The 22594-nt window shown below is 47.6% G+C and overlaps 5 protein-coding genes across 6 annotated transcripts; 3 read left to right on the top strand and 2 right to left on the bottom strand.

Annotated features, from left to right (window-relative positions):
* The first annotated feature begins 4358 nt into the window (after positions 1 to 4358).
* On the top strand, positions 4359 to 6531 carry E1B28_001790 (uncharacterized protein). Its single transcript, XM_043147758.1, has 3 exons — positions 4359 to 4525; positions 4598 to 5800; positions 5866 to 6531. The coding sequence occupies exons 1-3, from the start codon at positions 4487 to 4489 to the stop codon at positions 5875 to 5877; spliced, it is 1254 nt and encodes a 417-aa protein (XP_043016472.1). The 5' UTR covers positions 4359 to 4486; the 3' UTR covers positions 5878 to 6531.
* A 2325-nt stretch (positions 6532 to 8856) lies between these two features.
* E1B28_001789 (uncharacterized protein) lies at positions 8857 to 10890 on the top strand. Its single transcript, XM_043147757.1, has 2 exons — positions 8857 to 9068; positions 9139 to 10890. Exons 1-2 carry the CDS (start codon positions 8884 to 8886, stop codon positions 10619 to 10621), a joined length of 1668 nt encoding a protein of 555 aa, XP_043016471.1. The 5' UTR covers positions 8857 to 8883; the 3' UTR covers positions 10622 to 10890.
* E1B28_001788 (uncharacterized protein) lies at positions 8857 to 14891 on the bottom strand. Of its 2 annotated transcripts, XM_043147755.1 has the most exons (19): positions 14759 to 14891; positions 14632 to 14693; positions 14492 to 14578; positions 14364 to 14435; positions 14090 to 14311; positions 13809 to 14036; positions 13349 to 13756; positions 13189 to 13295; positions 12973 to 13127; positions 12760 to 12922; positions 12487 to 12707; positions 12147 to 12430; positions 11820 to 12089; positions 11497 to 11758; positions 11399 to 11428; positions 11175 to 11311; positions 10945 to 11115; positions 9121 to 10894; positions 8857 to 9068 (listed from the first exon to the last, which is right to left on the bottom strand). In XM_043147755.1, exons 1-18 carry the CDS (start codon positions 14865 to 14867, stop codon positions 10772 to 10774), a joined length of 3111 nt encoding a protein of 1036 aa, XP_043016469.1. In that variant the 5' UTR covers positions 14868 to 14891; the 3' UTR covers positions 8857 to 9068; positions 9121 to 10771. The 2 variants fall into 2 exon arrangements, with proteins under 2 accessions (XP_043016469.1, XP_043016470.1); XM_043147756.1 differs by lacking the exon at positions 8857 to 9068 and having other exon boundaries at positions 10671 to 10894; positions 11175 to 11428.
* Positions 14892 to 14946: 55 nt separating this feature from the next.
* Positions 14947 to 16985, bottom strand: CSR2 (Chitin synthase regulator 2). The gene is made up of 3 exons (XM_043147754.1): positions 15721 to 16985; positions 15464 to 15669; positions 14947 to 15413 (listed from the first exon to the last, which is right to left on the bottom strand). The coding sequence occupies exons 1-3, from the start codon at positions 16849 to 16851 to the stop codon at positions 15233 to 15235; spliced, it is 1518 nt and encodes a 505-aa protein (XP_043016468.1). The 5' UTR covers positions 16852 to 16985; the 3' UTR covers positions 14947 to 15232.
* Positions 16986 to 19408: 2423 nt separating this feature from the next.
* E1B28_001786 (uncharacterized protein) lies at positions 19409 to 21444 on the top strand (the record flags this gene model as incomplete). The annotated part of the gene is made up of 8 exons (XM_043147753.1): positions 19409 to 19505; positions 19566 to 19852; positions 19911 to 19939; positions 19998 to 20568; positions 20629 to 20773; positions 20830 to 21125; positions 21185 to 21344; positions 21407 to 21444. 8 exons carry the CDS (start codon positions 19409 to 19411, stop codon positions 21442 to 21444), a joined length of 1623 nt encoding a protein of 540 aa, XP_043016467.1.
* Between the last annotated feature and the right edge of the window lie 1150 nt (positions 21445 to 22594).

The raw sequence follows: 22594 nt of genomic DNA, 5'->3' as shown, positions 1-22594 counted from the left end.
CTCGTATAGTAGTTCAGAACGACTGGCAAGAGCATGAAAACATGAGCCGTGGTCCAGGACGCTGTTGTGGAAACCACTGCTCTCATGCAACATTTTCTAAAAATTTGACTGTATTATAGTCTGCTGTTTCTCTCCGAGTCGGATCTCGAAGAATAGAGCCCGACTCCCTCCACACATAGTGTTATGAATCATAATGAATGTATCGTCCCGTCGTCTCCGAGTAAAAAAATGAAGACGGGCCTATATTCAAATTTCAAAGCAACAAGCGCAGATCCCGACCCGTAAAATCGATGTCAGAGCCACAAAGTAACTCTTTCAAACAAGTGAATCAGATTTGGCTTGATACCTACACAGATGACAATGGTTGAAGTTCTTACAATCCTGAACCTCGAAATGAGGACCAGCGTATCAGTTTAGTCATCATGCCGACACTTCCCTGATATGTTCATTTACTTACCGCTTTTGGGATGTGGCCCAGGAAATGTGATCAGTAGCGGCGAGCGCGTCGGAGTCGGATCGGAGGAACGATGGATACGAAGAGTGGTTACCAACATGGCAAGTTTCACAACTTCACCGTCGTCACGGTCGTATCCTCATGAGGGTGATTCAGATGTGAAGTCTCCGAAATTAGGGTTATAACATCACATTATAGAAGCTTTCTCCATGATCATGATCTGCCTATATATACACAGTCAAGTCATCTACAACTTACTTGAAGTGTACATGTAAGGAAAGGGATGGTGAAGACACTAGGTCAGGGATGGCCACACGGCGGTTATGTGACTCGACGACTGGCATCTCGATTCGATCACATTCAAAGCATCAAAAAAAAAAACGTACTGAATCCGATACGCGAAAACACGGTTTTTCGTGCCCAAGATCTGTTGGCAGTGCGTGCCACGGAGTCCTTAAACGCCTAAATCAACCGATAAGTACAATTTGAATACATGCATGATGCCACGACCACACACATTTCCTTTCAAGCGAATTTAGAATTTAAAATATCAAACGCCTCAATCTTAATCTCCCTTCCCGGACTATTCCAATTGTTCTTTTTTTCGAGAGGAACAATGTTGTGGTTGTTGTTGTTGACGGCCACCTTGCAGGATTGATATTAGGACCGAGCAAAGGTGCGGCGAAAGTCACCGAGGCGCGCGCCCAAGAGAAAATATATACCAAAGCAGTGGGAATTTGGAGGTGGCCTTAAGTGATGTGGTAAGTATAACCAAAGATCTGGTCGTGCACTGTGTGCGGCGGTAACGTGTGTGCGGTACTCCATGGTAGAACTTGAGCCATTACACCAATTCCGTTCTGATTTTGGCCGTGGTCTGGGTGGAATGGGCGATTAAGGTAATAATAATAAAGGGGGGGACAAGATCATTCAAGTCTCGGAGTTTGGAAGTTACGCGTTACGCGTAGACAGTGGATGCATTGTGTACAACAAACTTACCCGAAAGACTCATTTTGTTTGATAGCAGACACCGTCGCGTCGCTGGAAGCGCCGGTCGTAGCTTGTTGCCTTCGGGTATTCAGCGAGCTGTGAATGTGGGTATCGACATTCTGGAACCGGGACGGTGGTGATACCGAAAACTAATAATGGCAACTGCATACCGATAAAGTACTTAGCAGATCCCACCGTTCCATCCCAGGTCTTCCGAGCATTTCCCGAGGAAAAAGCCCGAAAAATGAAAAGTTAAGCTTCATGAGATGGCCACGGACACCATACTGTATCTTTAGCTGCGCAAATGACGCGTGAGACAAGCTTACACTCACTGCGTGTATACTTAGTAGTATATCCTCACCACCAAAGTATAGATACTGCTTATCAATACCGAAGAAAGATTGGGGCGTTTGACATTGACTCTTTCAGCCCTAAAACGTGTTTTACTGGAGGTTGAGGAACGAGCAGGTTTGGAATGATCATGAGCGGGTGCAATCGCGACAAAGTTCTTCTTCGAGTTCTCTGACCGGGAAGACCGCCCATTTGGGTTGACGATAACGATGATCGGATTACCAAGTACCCCCAAGTACCCCCAAGGCACTAAAGTGGGAGATAAGTACTGAGTTGAAGGAGGTTAAGGCTAAGATTTGAAAGTTTGAAGGGTATTACAGTACCACTGCATCTATCAGCGCCGGTGGCTTGCAAGATCTACTCCTACTTGGATCCTTCCCCAGAAGACGAGACTGAAATCTTGAGGGTAACGAAACATCTGGTTAATGATACTCCTAGCCAAGTTACAGCGTAAATTCGATAATGACAGATAGTAGAAAAAGACCTTGTGCGTTTGATAAACGCTAACTTGAAACGGTGGTTACGTTTCTGATTCGAAAGACTGTAAAGTATTCGTAAGCGCCTAAATTGAAAATAACATAACGGCCAGAATACGGCGATGGAGATTGGAAGGTTGAAAAGTTACGAGGCAAGGAATCATTGAGGAACGAGGAACGGGTAGTTCGGTAAATCTCGATGTTTTTGACGTGCCGGTAAACAAAAAGCATCCTTTTCGAAGACCCGGTTTAGACTGTCAAAACGCATGTAAAAAGCAACGTGTTCGATTTCGAGGAAACGTCGGAGGTGGCGTCGTAGCCTCGCAAGTACGAAAGTGAATGATTCTTCGTACTTCTGAGAGTTATCGTCCGAAAACAGGTACATTTCCCTTCGCGAAGGCTCATATCCTCTCAAAGTGATAGATCAAGCTATGCAGAGGTAAGAGGATGAACGAATGCGTCAAAGCGTCAGTTATGGTTGTGCTGAATTTCCGGGAATAATGCGGATTTCAACAGCTTCTGGAGAGAAAGGGCGTGTATTTTGAGTGCCCTTGGGCTGTCATGTGCCGTAAATGAGATGGTGAGCACCGAGCTCGACGGGTGTAGTCGTTGGCTCAATAGGGATGCTGAACGTCGATATGGAAGGTTGTTAAAGGGCATAAATTCAAATTTCCGTAGCTCTAGGTCATGTCACATAGTTTTGTTGTTGGGAGGAGAGAGAAATCTATATGAGTACAAGGATCAGGTGAGAGGTCCTCCTGCGGAGATCAAGTTCCGTAGGGGTGTATGGGCAGAAGCCAGGTCGAAGCTTGATGAATGAAAGAACAAAAAAGAACAACTTCAAATCCCACTGTTGAAATCGGATACATTCTTGGTGGAGTAGACGATCAGATAGCGCAGGGCCGCCAATACTTGTTATTATTGCCAATCCCCGTAGCTCAAGGAGAGTTCTAGCCGGGGAAATCCACTAAAATTCCGGTTCTTCTTTGAGCGTTTAATTTGTGCTTTGAGCTGGAGTCCCGGACACGAGCAAGAGAGGCTTGGCGACAGCGTATTTGCGCGGAAGTAAATCCGTCAACTTGACTGCTGTTGGTCTGGCGTTACATTAACTTGATGCTACCGCTACTACTGGCTGTTCGTGTATCGTTTCCATCTCGCCGTGTACATGTGGGTTCGGTGCAGCTGTCAGGAAGAGGAAGATTAGAATGGAAAATGAGTCGGAAGGAGCTGTTTAAACTTATGTCATCTGGGACCATTCAATTGTTAGTCGAGTCAATAGGCTTCCTGTCTGACTGGATCCGGGGAGATACCATCAACCAGTGCCGGGTCGAGTCAAAGTGCCACGAAAAGATGTGAGGAGCTGTGGTACGCCGTGGTTTCACAGTAATGATTGAATAGATAGCAGCGCTTGGTGAATTTTACATGTACGGTTAGAGTTTGGCATCAACAGGAGGTATTGCGCGTGTTTATACATTGCAAGCGCACTGTCGAGCCAAAGCAGGAATCGTGCAGTAAGTACGTATCAGGATTAAAAAACAACGAGATACGTACCGCCTCCCGTGAGAATGCCACCACAATCATCATTCCTGACTTGGCGGGAAACTGGCTCCTTCGTCCCTTCACAGCCCGAATCATTCGCGCCATGATAGATCTCTGTCTACAATTGACGAGATTAGCTGTCAGAAATCACGTCTCTCGTACCGCTGCGCTCCGGGCGCTTGCCCACTGCATTAAGACAACTCCTTACGAAGTGTCATGAGCGCGAAACATGCTGTCGTAAAAAGAACAATAAGATGTGTAACACGGGCCAAAAACAGGGCCGTGAATGTGATGCTTACACTTGCCCGAAGAATGGAGACAGAGGATAATGTAGCTTGAGAAAACTTGGGAATTCGAGGAAGCGTTATAGTGAGTTGTGGCTGAGAAGATTGGTTGACGGTGGGTGTCGAGAAGGTTGTAAAGGCCCAAGCACCGAAAATGGAAGGAGATAACCAACAGTTTGGTAACTGAATTCCCACGCCGAAAAAGGCATGTGCTGCACCCGGGGACGGCGTCTTTTGGATTTTAATTTTTTTTTTGTTTCAACTGCTTTCAAAGATTCCGATCGGGGCACTGTAAATTATGAGTCTCAACTCCTGCCCTATAAATACGGCTCTGCTCATGGCCACAACCGTCTTGCAATCGTCCTCACTCCAGGTCTCCCTTCGGCCTTCCTATCATGGGTTTCTTCAACTTGTTTCATGATCTTTCCAAGTCGGTGAGTACATCTCCAGTCCTCGTCATCGTTTCGCGCTCACTCATCATTGCCTCCGTCCACCACGATCTTTAGAGCGTCGAACACCATGTTTCATTGGACCTCACGATGCCACAATGTTCCCGCACAACACCTATCCATATTTCCTATTCACCGACTTCCACGACTCGCATGCCTTTAGAACTTGTTATGAACATAATGGAACTCGCCTACGATGAACACAAACTCGAGGAGCGAAAATCGTTTCTCAAGTCGTGTGCATTAGTCTGCAGGGACTGGTCGATACCGGCTCAGAAGATGCTCTTTCGTCATGTCGCGCTCTGCACGGAGACCTCTTGTATTGCCTTTACGGCTGCTATCAATCCAGCAACCGCGCGTGGTCGTATGCTTGCAGGTGCCGTTCAGTGTATGCGTGTATCAATAGACCACAACCAGCCTTTTGGTCTTTCCCAACGAACATTCGCTCGCGCCGTCACCCTTTGCCCGAACTTGACCGAGTTGAACTTGGCTCTTTACGGTTGTGGTGCACCGGGGAACGATATCGTCGGTTCACCAGATGTTCTTCGTATGCGACGGCATGCACCCTCATTTGACGAAGAGACTCTTGATCTTCTTAGGTCAGGTCCTCGCATCTCTGCCCTGACGTTCCGTAATTGGTCGGAGAACAGGCAATCAATTATGCAGCTCCTTAGCATATGGCCTACTCTCGAGTCTCTTGTAATCAGCGGAACTGCCCCGGAGCTTCCTTCGCCTCCATCCGATCCTTTCCCGTGTGCTCTGTCGGAGCTTCGCGTGAACCTCCAGTCTTCCTCTTCGGTCGATTTCTTCAAATGGCTTTTACACAATTCGTCTCATTCCCTTCGGAAACTCGATTTCGAACGCGAGCTCTCTCCCGTGGCCGCACAGTACCTCATCGATAGCCACAGCTCCACACTCGAGTCCGTTCATCTTGCCTCATGTACTCGCGAGATTGCGCAATCCCTCTCCAAGTGCCCGAACCTCAGACAGTTGAGCGTTGAGGACATCACGTCGTATCCTGTCGTCTACAAGAAGCTCTCGGATAAACTGGAGAGCATGGCGTTTGGACTCAACAAGGACACGCAGACACAAGCCCTCCTTGACGCTATCAAAGCGAAGGGATTACTTCGCGCTGTGACGGTTCATTTATGGAACGGAGGCGAACTTCATCGACAACTGCCTTCTCTGAAGATGACATGTGCCTTGCGTGGAATTGATTTAAGCTTAACGCACGATATCCGGGACTTCCGTTCTATGATTGTACGTGATCATCGTTTTTATCTGTGTTCCTTCTTACAAAGCTCACGATTCTTTTTTTTGTACAGAGAGCGGAGTAAAGTCCTGACGCTGACTCATTCTTCTCACCATTAATTTTGTTGTGACTCCTTCGGCTTTCGACCTTTCTAGTTTTGTCGCACCCTTCCGCACGTATCTGTACGCGACTCTCATAATCTGCTTCTGTCAAACAAGCTGCACTGTATCATAACCCAGCACCTTCACGAATTCCTCGACGCAAAACCCTGTTTTTCTCCGTTCATTCCTCGGGAGAGGTTGACCTCAGAACGCAGAAACCGGTTCCCCAGGGTGACTGTCGCACAAATCCAAATGCTCCCACTTGACGACACTTACGACCCCCTCGCTGTATCAACACCCGACTCAACGACTACAGTATATATAATATCCCGTTTCGTTTCTTGTTTGTTCAACTCCTCATCGTTGCATGCACATATATTTCTACCCGCATCCTCATCCCACGTACCCGTATATTTATAATACGAACCTAGCTCTACGTACAGACTTAAGAATGCACACCGTCACGCTTTATTACTATTTTACCATCATCATCCCAATTACTACGTACAGTGGACATTAGCTATTAGTCTGGTATACCTTATTACTTGACTAGAGGAGAAGAGGCGTTATTTTCGTTCTACTTTGATCAAGGGAGCTGCTAGAGCTTTACCTTCCTCTACACTTAATTTTATTCGGATAAATAAATTTTGTTCGACTTCAACGTCTGCTGTGTTTGCTACGAGCGCTGAGGTTCTAATAGAAATATCGGCCGAAAACGCCACTCTTTCTAAAACACTCTGTTCGAAACATCAGTAACGCCTCGAATCAATAACGGTGTTATAACCTAGTACAGTGGCAATGCAAGGTACCCAGATGTGAAACTCGATCACTCCATGGGTCCCGTACGCCGCACGACGTAGGGGCCTCGACGGCGTTGGATCACAAAGACCGAGTCTAATACATACTTGGCAACCAAGGCTGCCTTGTTGGTTCCGCGGCAGTACTAACGACGGCTGTAATAGGCCGAGATTTCAAATTCCTACTGCCAAAGCACCTCTCCATCTCTTGTAATTTGATGATCATTGATTGAAATGCAGATGTGTTATACGGTTATACTAATTCGCAATACACTGACAAGTGTCCACAACTGTCCACGTACTGAGTTGTGAGATGATCATGCATGATGGTATTAAATACTGATGAAATTTGACGTTGAGATCATGATCATTCATGCGAAGTGTTTGTTAGTAAGCTCGTGAACACTTGCACTACCACTTACATCCAGACGCGCCGCAGCTTGAGAGTGGCAGTCAGCTCTTTCTTTCAGCTTTGTTGAAGGCTAATCAAGTAGAACAAGCGGGGATCCCAAGAATCTCGGGATCTATCCATCATTGCTCTTGATAATGATGCTGTGAACTTTTGGAAGGAGTTGCAAGTTCAAGTTGTTTCTTTCATTTTACTCCCAGCTTCTCGAGTTGTTATTCTAAGATGATCAACTCCAACCAACCATCAGTATGTCGGAAATCGGATCAGTTGAGCCAGGAATATGGGGTAAGCAACGAGTGCAACTTCTTTCTAGCTGTAGGGTCCCATTAATACTAATTCTCGACCAGTGTTAGTTCAGGCCAAGCATTATCTCTTACCGAGTATTAAGAAGCCGCTGAACCCTCTACTAGTCATGTTCAATCATCCACTGGGGCGGCCATCATCCATCTCGACAGCACTTTTGATCCTGTCGTTATGCTCCAAATCGATACACGCATAACCATCGAATTCCACAAACCGTGAACTAGCATACATGTCCCATCTTCGTGTAGATGGGCTCGAGGTCCAGTGGAGCATCATATGCAGTTTGGATAGACAGGTAACGGCGTATTTGTTTTCTCTTCATCTTATCTTCAACCCTGTCCATGACCTGACGCCATCGTTTATAGTTGCCTGCTACTCCATCCGGTAGACCTGCCACTCGAATGTATCAAAGTCGAGGAATATTCACTTGTTCTGAACTCTGGTGCTACTTCGATGAATCAATGAGCATACCTCGTTAAGGCAGCATTCACCATTGCTTGGGTGAGTACCGTAACTGGTTTGCACCATATGCATGTGCTGAATTAATCACAGTGGATGACGTACTTTATAAGAGGATCCAGGTGAATTTTCCCCTCCGGATGCAAAAGCTCGAAATTCTCGGCAAGCGCTGCCAGCTTCTCGATCTCTTATCGAGTTTGCTACTTTGAAAGGTCCTTACCGCTGTTGTAGAGACATTCACATGCGGGTGTAGTATGTGATTTATGACATCGGGTACGAGGAACAGGAAGAAACATCTGGGGAGGGTTGACTCAGGTCGACTGCAGCCACTCTGAAATCTCATCGATGTTCCGGGCTCTACAAAATCGGAATTTAACCGTGTTCTGCCCCTTGGCGGCTGCAGTGCTACTAATACTGCGGTTTGCGAGAACGGGAAGCGGTTAGTCGAGCGGCGCCCTCAGATCAACCGCCTGAAATTTGTTTTGCCAGTTATAACTTCCCATCGGCAACCTATTACTGTTTTACACTCCTGAAATTTTCGATGACTTACATATGTCCATTTTCCGCATTGTTAGCTGCTACTGAGACCTGGCGAAGGTGTTTCGAAACAAATACTGCCAGTGTGTTGCACGTTGAGAGTGAAAACCCGTTGAAAGTCCACTCAACGAGGCTGCTGCTTCGCCCGAGCACGGCAGGTTTCTATAAGTGTTCAGATTGCTGCCCTGTCGCTGTATGAGTTCGATTAATTTGTAATTTCATTCAGAGAGAAATGAAAGTCGACAATAGTACGAGAACATTTTTGATCTCATACATACGACCCATCTCAATACATCCGATCAACCCCCTAAACCCTCAGCTTTGTTGTATCGCTCTAGGTTTGTATCTGACCCGCATCCAGCTGAACTTGCGGTAAAAGTCGAAACCAATCTGCCGGCGGTAAATCAAGCAATTGCACAGCCTTGGACATATATGCCCAAACTCCCACCCAAACGGTACGCACGGACCCTTTCCACTCGTCGTCGATGTCGAGCTCACTATCTTCCGTCGTTTCGGACCTAGTTCGCGCATCGATGGGGACGTCTGTCTCACCTAGCGTTACAGATGAGGACCTAGATCGTCATGTCAGGGAATTACTCATTAAAGACGCCAAGAAGCGTGCAGAAAAGTACGGACAACAAGGAATAAGAGCTTACCTCGCTAGTGGACTGTGAGTAAAGTCTATCTAGGGAATCAAAGTACAGGCGTTGACTTATTATTATCTCTTCTTCTGCATACAGATCAGAAAGCAATGCGCCCAAAGCAAACAAACGATTTCTATCCTCTATCATACGAAGTACGGATGACCATAATAAGACCATCTTGAGGGCTCAAGCCCTCGCCGCGGAGGATGTCAAGCGGGAGAGACGTGAAACTGAGAGAAGAGAAAAGAAAGCTCGAGCAGTGGAGGCCGTGGAAGCGGAGAAATTGAGAAAACGCCGAAGCCGTCATGATGAGTCGAAAGGTTGGGATAGATGGGATGGGAGGACAGCTGACAGAAAGCGAAAACACCGTGATTGGGAGACGTGGAATGGAGATGATGGCGAGGATGAGGATACGGATAGGAACAGGGACAGGGACAAGGATAGGCACTCTCATCGCTCAAGCCGAAGGCGTCGCCGCTCGAGGTCTCGAGATAGACACAGTCACAGACATTCTTCTAGACGTTCAAGAAGTCGCGAGAGATATTCCGGTTCCTCCAGAAGGCACAGTAAACGCCGCCGGAGTAGGTCAATGGAAGGTTCGCAGGAGAGAGAACGCGACGGCCCAGACTATAGGCGGTCCGATTCTAGAAGATCTCCGAATTGTGCTGAAGAGAGTCCAAGTAGACGCACAAGTCGTAGAAATCGGTCTCGAAGTCGGAATTCTAGCAGAGCACCGGACAAGAAACGACCAAGAGATGAGGATGACCCCCCTAGGTCCACTAACTCAAAACAGAAAAAGAAGAAATACGCCCTCTCCTCCGACTCCGAACACGAGAAAGATTACGATGACCAGCCTAGAAGACGAAGACGGTCACGATCATCGACATCTTTATCCCAAGAGAATGACAGCCGCTCGGAAAGGCGTTCAACTCAACCTCATACATCCTCGGCCACCACTCCCAATCCTTCTACGGAACGAGAAGCCGAGTTGTCAAAGTTGGTCCGGTCCAAACGAACAAAGGAAAGCGAAAAGGAATTCGTAGTTGGGTCATCCAAAGATCGGATTTCCAAACCTCGGATGACCCGTTCCGCATCTCCAGATACCAAAGTCAACAACGAACGGCAATCATCTCAAACACTCTCGGATGACGATCGCATGTCGATGTCGTCTTCTCCGAATCCAGGTCCCGATCCTGCTCCAAATTTACCCTCGAAGATGGACAGGTATTTCGATGAATCGTATGATCCTCGGCTGGATATCACATCCCTATCAGTACCTCAAGTGCCCGCAACAGGTTTGATTAACAACGCCGAGTTTGAAGGGTGGGACGCGATGCTCGAACTACTGCGAGTTCGCCGAGAAGACAAGGCTGAGAAAAAACGCCTGGAGCGCATGGGGTTGAGTAAAGACGAAGTTAAGAGGTCACTGTATGGAACAACAACTGCCACCGCTGGTGAGAGCATCAGTAGCAGTGGCGTACGAGATAGATGGAACGCCGAAGGAACTAGTGTGATGGATATACAATACAGCAAGCGTGGTACCGTTAGGGAGTGGGACATGGGAAAGGCGGATTTCTAGACCTGAGCGATGATCTACTCCACTCGATTTTTCTTTACGTTTTTGGATACATATAATCTCGTCCTTCCATTACTTTCCTGTCGTCAAACGTCACATTTTGTACAATATCAGTGTGCATAGATTGTAACTCCAAATCATCAGGTTGATCATTTAGTTTCCGTTCACAGCCTTCCAAACAACTAGGGACTCCTCAGCCGTCAGTTGATCAACTATATTTGAGAACTGGTTCGTATTTCTGGTGGCGCATTCTCGGAAGAAGGACAGGAGATGTTCCTAAAAGGCAATTTCGCCTTAGATCTCTCGCCTTTAGGATAGCTACATACCTGTATGTCTATCTGAGAAGTAGGATCGTCCTTCAAGTCCTCATCGTCGCTAACATCCAAAATATCGTCGTTGTCGAAAGCCATTCCTTTTGGACCTATCAATTCAGAGAGGAATTCAAGTTCAGTATCCCTCCGGGTCATGGAGTCACCGGTGTCGGCCCAATCTTCGTCCTACAACACCATCATAAAATGTCAATCTCTAAACTGTCATCAGGCAAGCCGCCACTCACTCCATCTTCAGAATCAATATCTTGCACGTCGTCTTGTGAAGCTCCCATAGTTGCCGATTCACCACCCGATTGTACCTCATGGAGCAGAATTTTAATGGCTTTGACAGGAAACGGTAATGAGGTAAATTCGGTCGGCACTGCATTAGAGTGAAGATGAATGATGGGAATGTAACAGTTAGCTCATTCCCTTAATCTGCTGAAAGAGAAAATATGGAAACGCGTACTGGTCTTCGTACGTGACCGTGTCATGATAACTGACGCGAAAAAAGACATCAATATGGGCGGGTGTAGTGTACGAAAATTAATAACAATAAGAGCTTACCGTTTTTGGTTTCAGGCTTCATGATAATATCTCCTTTCACCATAAGGTTCTGCAAGCTCGGCCTCTCCGAGACATAGAGTTGTGTCAATGCTATTGTACTGCTCCGAGACTGCCAGAATCCTTGGAAAGTTTCGGCATTCTCACACCACGTCTGGATGAGTACGTCGAGGCCAGTACGGCCATGGATGTTCATTTCCTCCAGGAGGGCCAAGACAGTATCACGTTGATTGTTGATCAAGAAAGCGAACGGAATCACCAGACTCTAGCGTAAAGACAATATTTTAGCATTTTTTATATCATTTACAACCATGAGGCTCACTGACCTGGATAAATGTAGCTGTCTTGGCAGTTTGCATCCGTGAGACCATCGCATGGAGTAGCTCTGGCAAGACAGGAAGTACAGATTCTCCAGCCCTTCGCAGGAGGTGAATAATCAACTCCCCAATCGTGAGACCAGCAGACTCGTCTTCGCCTTTCAAAATTTTGGCGACCAATCTCAACACGTAGTCCAGCCCACTTTGGCTTGAATCACGCCAGTTGAGAAGCTGAGCGCAGTCTTTTCGGATAACAAGTGTCAGACAGGTTATGCCGTTCTATTCGCAAGAGGTTAGATGATCGTCCACGATGACCACTTAGTAAGTGGGATTCACCTGTAAAACGTCGCGGTCTTCGGCTTCCGCGAGACACTTGAATAGACTCGGAGCTAGGAGGTTGAAGAATCCTTCGCCGAGGTTACCGTCCGAGGCAGCGCGCACTAAGCTACCAACTAATTCTATCGCTGAACCAGCGATATAAGACTGGTCTTGGGAGGCACCAGTTATTGACACGCAGAGGGCAGGCAACGCTTGCTTGACGACTACTTCATAAATGCCAGGTGTCTTCGACGCAGCCAGCGATTTCATAATGTCCGGGAAGATAGAAAGAAATATTGGGTCTATCGTATCGACTTGAATGCAGTCGGGAAAAGGGTATAATCGAGACTTGCCTTACCTTTATTATTCTTCGACCAAACGTTAAGCGTGGCCGCTACTAAGGAAGTAGCCAAATCAGGCGTCATCCATTTACCATCATCGACATCTAGAACAACCGCCAGAGTCTCAAGTACCAACGAAAGTGTGTCTTCAGAGGTCGCCAATAAGAATGGACCGAGGTCTTTCGCTATTCTAGGAACGAAGGGAGTCAAGGCCGAATCATCTGAGCCTAGACAGAAACTAGGTATGATTTTAGGGAATGACAGATATATAAAATACCAAATACACGCACTTGTGTACCGCTTTGACCGCAGAGACCTTAATGGGTATCCCAGCGTTGCCTGATTCAATGACTTGAACGGCAGCGTCAAGGTAATGCCCTGCTAGTTGAACAGGTAGTAGTTTGGCGAATTGACTAGCAAACACAAATCCGCGGCCTTGTAAGAATGGGAAGGCTAGGGAGAGCTGTCAGACATGATCCCGGAAGAAACCTGTCAACACTAACAGGACAGCCCAAGAATGGACGGAATCACATCGGTAAGCAAGGATTCAATGTTGATAGGGCTATTCCGTCCCGATTCTTGCTCTTCTTCAATACAATCCTGAATCGTGTCTGCTTGTGAACCGACAGCCGTAAGTCCCGCTTCCAAAGGGCGCCACCTAGAGTGTAACGCGGAAGCTGGACAACGCTCTCTGGTTTGAATCTGCATTGCAAACTTACCAGTCATCTTTCCCGGAGGCACGAGTCTGTTCGGAAGATGCTACAATTTGTTGGATAACATTGTGGCAGCTAGTCGTTGCCTGGGCTGGATTTCGGTCCATCAACGCCTATGGTGAAGTGTTTCGGTCTTCCGGGCTACGGAGGGGAGTCACGGACTCACCGTGAGTAGATCAAGGCCAGCAACGCGGACACTGTAGTTGACGAGGTCATCATCTTCTTGAGCGACGAAAGCATTAGCATTACTGCCCCAAGTCTCTTCATCTTCATCGGTCATCTGGATATAATTGAAAACAGCCGAAATCATGGCAGCAGCTCGGTCACCATTGAACCATTCCCGAGCCCGACCGCCCCTGGCGACTGAAGCCACGAAATCCATGGCAGAAGTTACAAGTTGAGGTAGTGATACGGGTTCATCTTCAGATGACAAAGGAGCTGTCTCGGTTGCGGCAAGGTAGTACTGGTCGTAGATGGAATAAAGGGTGACCAGATGATTCAGAGATGGGTTTAAAAGCTCATTGAGGTATGGCACAATCACACGCGGGAACGAAGTGTGTATCGTATCAAGTACCTGAAGATCGCATTCAGTCTCCCTTATTACGAATCGCCAAAAATTGGACTACCTTGAATAACTGGATTCGAACCGCCAACCCTTCCCATTTGGTATCTTCGGTTAGGTCTTGCTTCGGGTCGATATTCAGAAGAACTTTGAATGCTTCCAACCAGACCGGTAGTACCGACGCGATCGCTTCTTTCACAACCTGCGGATGTTGATCCTTCACCATGAATAGGGAGATAACACATTGTCGGAAAACTGCTATAGACCTGGAGCGTGTGAGAGGTGTTTGTGTCTGAAAATAACAAGCTGAAAGGGGTACCCCCAGTGCACAGTTGTCTGACACACCTTCGCCGAGCCGAGTATATTCAACAGCACTGGTAAAAGATTTCGGAGAACAGGAAGAATTTGGTCTTCGGTCAGGTCATTGTTGATGAACTCCGTGAAGACTTGCATGGCGCCATGCACCGAGTTGGGAGAATTGCACGAAATGAGATTGATCAAGGAATCAAGAAGGTCGGGGTATTCATCTGGCCAATCACAGTTGGCGATTGAAGAGAGAGTATGGGCCTAAATCGGAATCAGAAAACGGAGACATCTCTTTGAGAGAACGTTTGAGTACGCATGACGAGCGGATTTGGGAGGAGGGATCTGACAGTCCGTGGAAGACAGCCTGGCGAATTTGTGATTTTATCTGGGGCCACTTGTAGTCAGATAGCTGAGCGCATGAGATAACGCAAGGAAACACACTTCTATAGAAGGTGCAGATCCTTTGAATGTTGAGAAATACGGAGACCATCTTTCTCTGACATATTTTCGTAGCACGATACTTGCTGAGTGCAAAGGTCATCAAGACGCGTCCTTTTCGTTGAATAACGCGAAATACTTATCTGGCGCAGACTCAGATCTGCATCCTGCGTGATAACTAGCTGCGATAGGCCCAAACCTGTCCCTGTAAAGTACGATAGATTGGCATGATCAAAATTACTTTCTGAAGATATCTTGTTGCAGCCAAACCTGGTGAGTTCATGAGTTCCGCCAATTTAAGTTCTGCTGCCATCCTAGCATTTGGATCCGAACTAAGAGTTGAGGAGAGGCACTCTGCGATGCTTGAAGTGGAAGACATGATAGTGATGGCGAGAGAAAAAACGCGACAAAAGCGCGCGTCGCTTATTTCTCGACTTCAGAACCTGATCAAGGTATGCTATCCGTGTTCTCAAGTCCATGGATATTACAGACCGGTATATGTACGCTACAGAATCGAAAGGCATATTTAAGGCGAAGAACATCGAAGTCCAGTCAAAAGATGGTGGTGAGAGACAGATGTAGTAGCGAGAGCAGATTGAAGGGTCTGAATACCACTAGTACATATACTAAATTATAGCTAATATATAGCGAGTGAGTGTTCATTCCCAAGGTAGACGGAATGTCGAATAGGAAATTAATACGAAAAAGTGGAGACGTCTAGGTGCTGCAGTCCCATTAACTTTCCTACATGATGACACAGTCTTTATCTTTGTTTTTACCATCTCCGCCATCTCCAGAACTGTCACGATGCAGAACCGAACCAGGTCCTCCAGGTTGCCTCATGGCTTGTGTTTGTGATCCCTTCAGACGCTGAATGGCGCGCTTGTCACCCTGCTCAGCGGCACGCTTGTACCACTTTATCGCCCTGAAAGGTATTAGAGGTTTTTGCACACTAATAGAGGAGCACCAGCTTACTCAGGCATATCAGCAGGTGTTCCTATCCCGACTTCCGAAAAGTAGCCAACCGCGTACATGGCCTTAACGAGACCGGCCTCTGCTGCTTTCTGTGCCCAGAGAAACGCTTCAGTGTCGGACTGAGGTAGCACGCCTGGTGAACCAACAAGATACCACGCGGTCAGTGCGAAGCATGCATCACGATGGCTCTGTTGGGCAGCGATGTTCTACATGAAGAGATTAATTGCGAGAACGATGACACGACTGACGTTACTCACATAGTAGTGTATTGATAGGGCTGGATCCTGTGGACAACCCATCTTACCGTACTCATAGCATTCACCTAACCGATACGCACTCGGGGCATATCCCAACTCAGCCGCTTGAGCCAATAATTCTGTCGAGTACTCGTAGTCCACAAAAACAACATCATTTATCCCTCGCTCATGGAGGAGAGCCAACTCGTGCAGCGCATGAGGAAACTCGGCTGTCGCATGCTCTGCACTCCTCTTCAACCATTTAACGCCCTCCTTAGGTCTCTTCGATAGTCCCAGCTCCCCGTTCAGCTCCGCTATGCCCAATCGGTACATAGATCCAGGATGTGAAGCGGCAGCTGCTTTCCGGAAAAATTGCAGCGCTTTCGCGGATTCTCGTCGACAACCCCAGCCATTTTCGCAACATGTACCAGCACGGTAAGCTGCATCTGTATGACCATGCTTGGCGGCAAGAACAAATAACGGGTACGCGCGATCAAAGTCCTGCTTGTTCCTCGTCGTCCCGATGCCATTGGCGTAACAATCGGCAAGGAAGTACTGTGATGAAGGATGCCCCCTATCTGCAAGTCGTTTCAACAGCCCCATCGCTTCCCGGATGAAGTCCTCTCGTTTCTCTATAGCCTTCTCCACTTGTAGTAAATTCCCTTCTCGTTCTTCGGGGATTGGGAGCGATTTTGAGGCGTCGATCATGAACACCGCAAACTCGAACTGGAGATCCGGATCCTGCGTCTTTTTGGCATTAGCTCGGTAGAGTTCTAGAGTTCGTTCATGTGATAGTAGCGAGGCTTGGTTTCCCGGTCGTAAATGAGAATGGTCGAGAATGGGGCCTGGAGGAGGAGATGGCGCGCGAACGGACTGTGTCGCTGCTGAACGCGAGTAGGAGTTATCGGCGTAATATTGAGCATTTGTAGTTCCATTGGCATCTCCACTAAAGAAATCGTCGTCCTGGTGCTGAGCCGACATATAACCCCCATCATGGTAACCTACAGGTCCATCACCCTCGTCATACTGATGTTCGTTAAACATGGGTGAAGGCCCTGATCTTGACTTCATTGGGCTCTGCTGATAATCATTTGTTGGTAACGAAGGGTTCTGAGAGAACTGTGATACTGGCCGCTGTTGAGTGGCATACATGGCGGTGGTGGAGTAAGATCAAGCCCCCACTAGGCCCCGCGTTTCTGACACCCATAGTGAGGTACTACGGCATTGACAGCGACAAGCTCGGACCAGTGAGCACCAACATTACTGGTATCAAGTCCACGTCAACAGCGATAATTTTCAAGTTACTTCTCTTCCGAACAACTTCATTAAAATTGAACGCCGGAACCAGCCGTCTTTTCTTCGTTACTGCCTTTCCGACCGGTACTTCATGGGCCGTATTCGACAATTTACATGTTCTAGCTGGGAGGGCCCAGAATCCACCTATTCATATGATCAAACGTCGAAGCTGAAGGGTCTGTTAGCACACACAGGTGCGTTAGTCATTGTCAGCCCTAGGCCTATTGTAGTCACTGCACACTCTTGAAAGGGCAGACAAAGGCCTCCTTTCCAGTTTCGGTTCTCCTCCGAATAGAAAACACATACGGGATCATACGGCGAAGCCCACTTCACATACGTGACACAAGAACGAGAACGGCCTGGAGGATGTCGTGGGCCTTTCATCAAGAACATGTAGGTTCGACTCGGGGGCGTACATGATCAATGTATGCGGTTATCTAGAAGAGGCGAATGCCGCATTGATTTTGCAAGTCAATGCTCCAAGTTCCGGTGTGTCGTTTCGTTATTCTTACTGCGGGATTGCAGGCTCTACTACTTCCAATCTGACCTCTAGTACTTACCTAGAGAAGTTTGTAAGATCCCGGTGACCATCAGACTGTTCTGCCTTTCCTGTGCAACGCAAGGCGGCGAAAACACCGTGCTGGGTCGTTGGTTTTGTCCTTATCGCACCATCGATAATTCCACGCCAAGAGGTTTTCCAAAGGCTTTCGGTTAACCCTTTGTCCTATGGGGCTGTTTTCTGACCTTTCCGTCAACAAGGAACAGTACTCTAGCTCATGCTTTCTCCTGCAGCTAACTTATGTCTCTTCCCGCCCGTCTGGCTCTCAACTCTTTCCAATAGCATTCAATTGCATCCCCCATATCCACAATTAGCACTTCGTATACCCTTCTTGGATTGTATTGAACTTATAGATTTATCTCCGTTGGCTGAAAGCTATGGCCACTCCTTGTCCCGTTTCTGTACCTTCGCAAGACACGAGCAATTGGCAGTCATCGTCGGATCCTGAGGGTGAATTGAGTGACCTTTCAGGTCATTCTTCCCTGCTACTCGCCTTGGTGGAAGCCAATTCTCTCCTTCCATACGACTTCCCGCCATGGCCGTCTCCTAAACAAACGTCAACAGCCTCTGCGACCGTGAAACATGCTGGAACTGAAATGCAAGCCGTCCCTAATGATGGGTGGAGTCTAGCGTGTTCAAGAAGGCTTTGATTGTCATTTCTCTTCGCTCTTTCCTTGCACGCATTGGGTGATCTCACGTCAAACTCTGGTCTCTTGTAAACCCACTGACATCTCGAATTTCGCCGACTACCATGTCTTGTTCCACTTTCCGCGCTGCTTCCCGCTCCGGGGTCTTACTGTTATGAACTATGGTTGTTTGCGGAATCACTAGTATGGGTGTATGGCTCACAGGTCCAATTGGCTCTCTTCATGGCGCCGCGTTTCGTCTTCATCTGACTGGAGCATTATACATGACGGCGTTTACGATTGGATTTTGGACGCCGGGAAAACCACCATTTGTCGCGTTCTTGTTTGACCTATTGATGTCACTGGATCGTGGATTCCATGCTTCTCCCGTTAACCTGTCATTCATGAAGGAGACGGGAATCTTATGGTGGCTTCCGCCCCCGTTATGAACTTTTTATAGCCCTTCTTACCCCTTCCCCAGTCATGTCACTCGATCTGCCGTTGTATTCATTCAGTTGCTGGTAGTCATTGTGCTGGAACTATCTTCCCAACTCGTAATTACATGTCCACGGCTACCATTATTGGCTCGACGGAGTGCAAAAAACAGTCAAGTTGGAATTCCATCATCTCTCTATCATATCCAGCCCGAATGGTGGTGTGGCTGAAGGTACCTTGAAGCTGAGGACTCGGAAATTATTTTCTAGGAGAAGATGAAACAAAGCCGTGCTCGGGTTCCTTACATGAACTGACTTCGTTGTTGACGGGTTATGTCCTCCAGCTGGCGCACTTTGTCTCCCTACTCAAGCACCAAAGTTAACCCCGGTGCTTTCCTTCATACTCACGAATATTGGCATCGAACTAATATATTTTACAGGTAATCGCTATCTAGCTCTAGTGGATATTCAAACACTCCCACCTACGCAATTCGTCGGTGTTGGTAACTGGATTTCCTGTGATATCCAATGAGCAGTGAATAACGGGCAGGATTACCGTTTCAGCCCGCTGCAATACGGTCCCTAGTCTGTTCTTATTCTTTCATTATTCGGTGTCATCGCCGTGAAGATGGTTGGTTCACCGCATCAACTATTTCTCCTCCATGCTAACTCTTTCCCTCCTGATACAAGTGACAGAAAACTATTCCTTCGGATATTTTTCAAGAAACCGCAAACATCCTAATGGGCTTCACCCTCCTTACTTCTTACTCGAGGGACTCTATAAATCGAGTAAAATGTCAAGAACATTCAACACGAAGTGTTTTCAATCGAGAACATGTCCAGCAATACAGGCTCCCAGCTCTCGAAAGGCGAAGCATGCCTCGTTTGCAGGTTAGTGTATATATCCAAACTGTCGAGTCTTGTTTTCACTAACTGTACGCGTTTTCACAGACATCGTAAAGTCGTACGCCGTTCTATTTTGTTGCATTATGCACCTCTCAAATAGTCTGTTGCAGAGATGTGATGGCGTTCGCCCAATCTGTGGCCCCTGTGCAGCCTCCAAGCCTACAGCTTGTAGTTACGAAGGAGTGAGCGAGCAGCGTGCTCTACAAGAGCAGGTATTAGCGATGGAAGATCGCTTGCAACAATTGCAGAGTTCTCGCGGAATACCCCTGCATCATCCGTACAAACCAGAGGCTGGACAGTCTGAACTGGTTCACTCTGCTTCAAATATTCACGTAAGTTGATTACCAATGTCTCTGTCCTTTCATCCTTCTGAAAGCTAACTTTATGCAGGACATCCCCACCGAAGTTCTTCGAGCACTGTAAGGAGATGCCACCGTCTGATACCGTGCACCGATACTAATGACAGTTTCTGCATAGGTTGCGCTCTTTTATACCTTACTCGACAGACTTCGGTTTCTTCCTCCACGGCTCTCGGTTTCAGTCTTCGGTGGAACCCTCTCCTGCTCTTTCAAGTGCCATCTACCTGATGGGCTCGTATCTCAGCCCCGATAAGAAATCATCTGCTCTCCAGCCGGAGCTTCTTGCTCGGTCACTGCGGGAATCCGCTCGAGGATTGTCGGGAAACCACCCACACAAAGTGTTGCACACCGTTCAGGCAGAGGTCCTCATTGCGCAATATCTCTTCCTGCAAGGAAGGCATACGGAGGGCAAGTATCACATTAGCACGGCAACTTCTATCGTCTTGGGTGCAGGACTTCATAAGATCCGGTCAGGTCAGCAGTCCATTCCGGGATCCGGGATGGTTTTGCCTGCACCGCGAGATGCAACTGAGGAAGTGGAAAGAGTCAATGCACTTTGGACCGTGGTGATATTGAATTATTGCTGGACTCCCACTGATGGTACTTGGGCCAATGGTGCATATGACATGCCTGAATACAGGATTGATGCCCCTTGGCCGCTTGACCTCGGTGGCGAGATGGAGTCTCAGGTAACGTTCAATCCCCAACCCGATTGTCATGGATCAACGATCTTACTCGAAAGTGGCCAGTTCCCAAGTAATCTTCACAGCGGGTATACCGTCCAGAATTTCTTAGCCAATTCTAATGACGGTGTTCGTTCTCTGAATGCGCTCCACTCCAAGGCGGCTGTTCTTTTCCAACAGATTTCTCTTTTGTTGAGAGGCTATTCCCCTAGTGAGTCTATGCTATTTCTGGATGTTTCGCTTGGAGTCACCGACCCACACTTGCAGACATGGATGTCCGTCAAACTGCGAAATTCCAGCACGACTTTAAGAAACTGGATAGTCTCGCTCGCGGGTTCATATCTGAGCTACCACCATTGGCGCAGGCCCCTTCGAGAGGTTCGGTTCGAAAGCTTCTAGTTATCCACACATTAGCTCGGATATCAACCGTTCAACTTCACTCCATCTTCGCTGGTCAAGATCCCAAGTCACAGTCTTTTGTTCTTTCCATCGCGCAGAATATTGTTGTGCTCCTACGTGAAGCCAAATTAAACGACTTCCCTTTCATAGATCCAATAATGGGCGTAAGTCGATCAAATCAATGATTTGGCATGAACGACTGCTTAAGAAGGCGGTTACATAGATCCTCTGGGTGACGACGGCCAACCTCTTCATCGGTGAGCTGGCTGCTATGCGGACACGTGCTCCTCACGCCCAAAGATCTCGTCCCGAAGAAATGATTGCTGCAGTCGAGACGATTATGTCTGTCATGTCCTTCTTTGCTCCACACTCTCCTCTCATTGGTGAGCTATTTGATTCCGATGGTAATACTGTCTTACTGATCAGTGTGTGATCTTGCCTGCAGACGCTCAGCTCGCGCAGATTCGGAGGAGCGTAGGCTGAACCGATTGCCAACTCCCTCGATTCGACACCCAGTGGGACGAATCGGAGGCTAGATGGAATTTTTAACTTTAAACCTGAAATCGAATCTTAACCTATATGCCTCCCCATCTTTTGTAAAGTTCAGCGTCCAACGTTCAACCCTGTGGTCCCATAAAAATTGACGTATTCTCGTTATCCTTGACCGATTAGCCGTGGGTTAACGTTGTTCCGTACTGGACTCGTCCCCAATCACCCGAGCGATGAGGATAATCCCCGTACATAGTATTATCATTATTGCACCATTCGCTCCGGAACAGGCAGGTATCAAGCAATCGCGCGGATGGCCGCTGAGTACTGAGCACTCGGATTTCCAGACTTGTGGTACTACAACCTGCTGTTGTTGATCTGGATTGAAGGCGCCGATTACTGATCGAGAGGATAGTCCCTGGAAACATTTGATGAGCGTCGACTATGTACAGCACACGACATTCATCATAACCTCGAGGGAGTCGACAATCGACGCCATCCGGAAAGTGGTGGAGGGGCTATGGCAGTTCAGCCGCTTCAAAGGTCGTGCGGCAGCACCGCAACTCGGAGACACGGGGACTTACAAGGAATGACCAGGGATGCAATCAGAACTCAAAACATATGCATTGAATGTTGATCAATGTGATCATAGTTTCCGGCATTGCTATATGCATCGAACTTCTTGGACATCTGTAATTTATATTATAAGGGAACGATACGTTATGCACTTGACCATAGAGCAAAAATTAATCACGCCTTCAAGCAGTATGATTGCACAGTGAATCGAAGCAACGCGAGTAGGAGTTTGCCAACTTGGAGCGGCGACAGTAGTGCGCGAGAGTGCGAGTCGAACGCTGTCCTAACTAGAGACAGGAGAACCCTTATCCGCTAGAACGCGAATTGATGGCGTGTCTTCAATAGTTTGATGGTTCGCCTCCAAAGATAAATCCAGTTGTATGTATTCGAGGTGGCGAAGTCCACCCTCGTCTAACCAGATATGTGTCTGAATCACAAAATTCCAGCCTGAAATCTTATTACTCACCACAGAAGTTGTCATCAGATTCGAGGTTTTGAGCATGTCGTGATCTGAGTACCGATATCAAGACCCGTCGCCGTGAAGACCATGGACTGGTGGTGGTGGTGG

This window comes from Marasmius oreades, chromosome 1 (genome assembly GCF_018924745.1).
Source record: "Marasmius oreades isolate 03SP1 chromosome 1, whole genome shotgun sequence".
Taxonomy (NCBI): Eukaryota; Fungi; Basidiomycota; class Agaricomycetes; order Agaricales; family Marasmiaceae; genus Marasmius; species Marasmius oreades.
Note: the sequence above shows the minus strand (reverse complement) of the source record. Positions and strands in the feature narration are given on the sequence as shown.

Bases quoted from the DNA above. Each gene is read 5' to 3' on its own strand.
- E1B28_001789 (XM_043147757.1), top strand. From the start codon at position 8,884: ATGTCGAGCTCACTATCTTCCGTCGTTTCGGACCTAGTTCGCGCATCG. The intron at 9,069-9,138 runs GTGAGTAAAGTC...TTCTGCATACAG, and splicing joins GCTTACCTCGCTAGTGGACT to ATCAGAAAGCAATGCGCCCA.
- CSR2 (XM_043147754.1), bottom strand. From the start codon at position 16,851: ATGTATGCCACTCAACAGCGGCCAGTATCACAGTTCTCTCAGAACCCT. The intron at 15,670-15,720 runs GTGAGTAACGTC...CTCTTCATGTAG, and splicing joins CCCTATCAATACACTACTAT to AACATCGCTGCCCAACAGAG. The intron at 15,414-15,463 runs GTAAGCTGGTGC...AATACCTTTCAG, and splicing joins ACACCTGCTGATATGCCTGA to GGCGATAAAGTGGTACAAGC.
- E1B28_001790 (XM_043147758.1), top strand. From the start codon at position 4,487: ATGGGTTTCTTCAACTTGTTTCATGATCTTTCCAAGTCG. The intron at 4,526-4,597 runs GTGAGTACATCT...CACGATCTTTAG, and splicing joins TTCATGATCTTTCCAAGTCG to AGCGTCGAACACCATGTTTC.
- E1B28_001788 (XM_043147755.1), bottom strand. From the start codon at position 14,867: ATGTCTTCCACTTCAAGCATCGCAGAGTGCCTCTCCTCAACTCTTAGT. The intron at 14,694-14,758 runs GTTTGGCTGCAA...CGTACTTTACAG, and splicing joins GGAACTCATGAACTCACCAG to GGACAGGTTTGGGCCTATCG. The intron at 14,312-14,363 runs GTACTCAAACGT...ATTCCGATTTAG, and splicing joins CCCAAATCCGCTCGTCATGC to GCCCATACTCTCTCTTCAAT.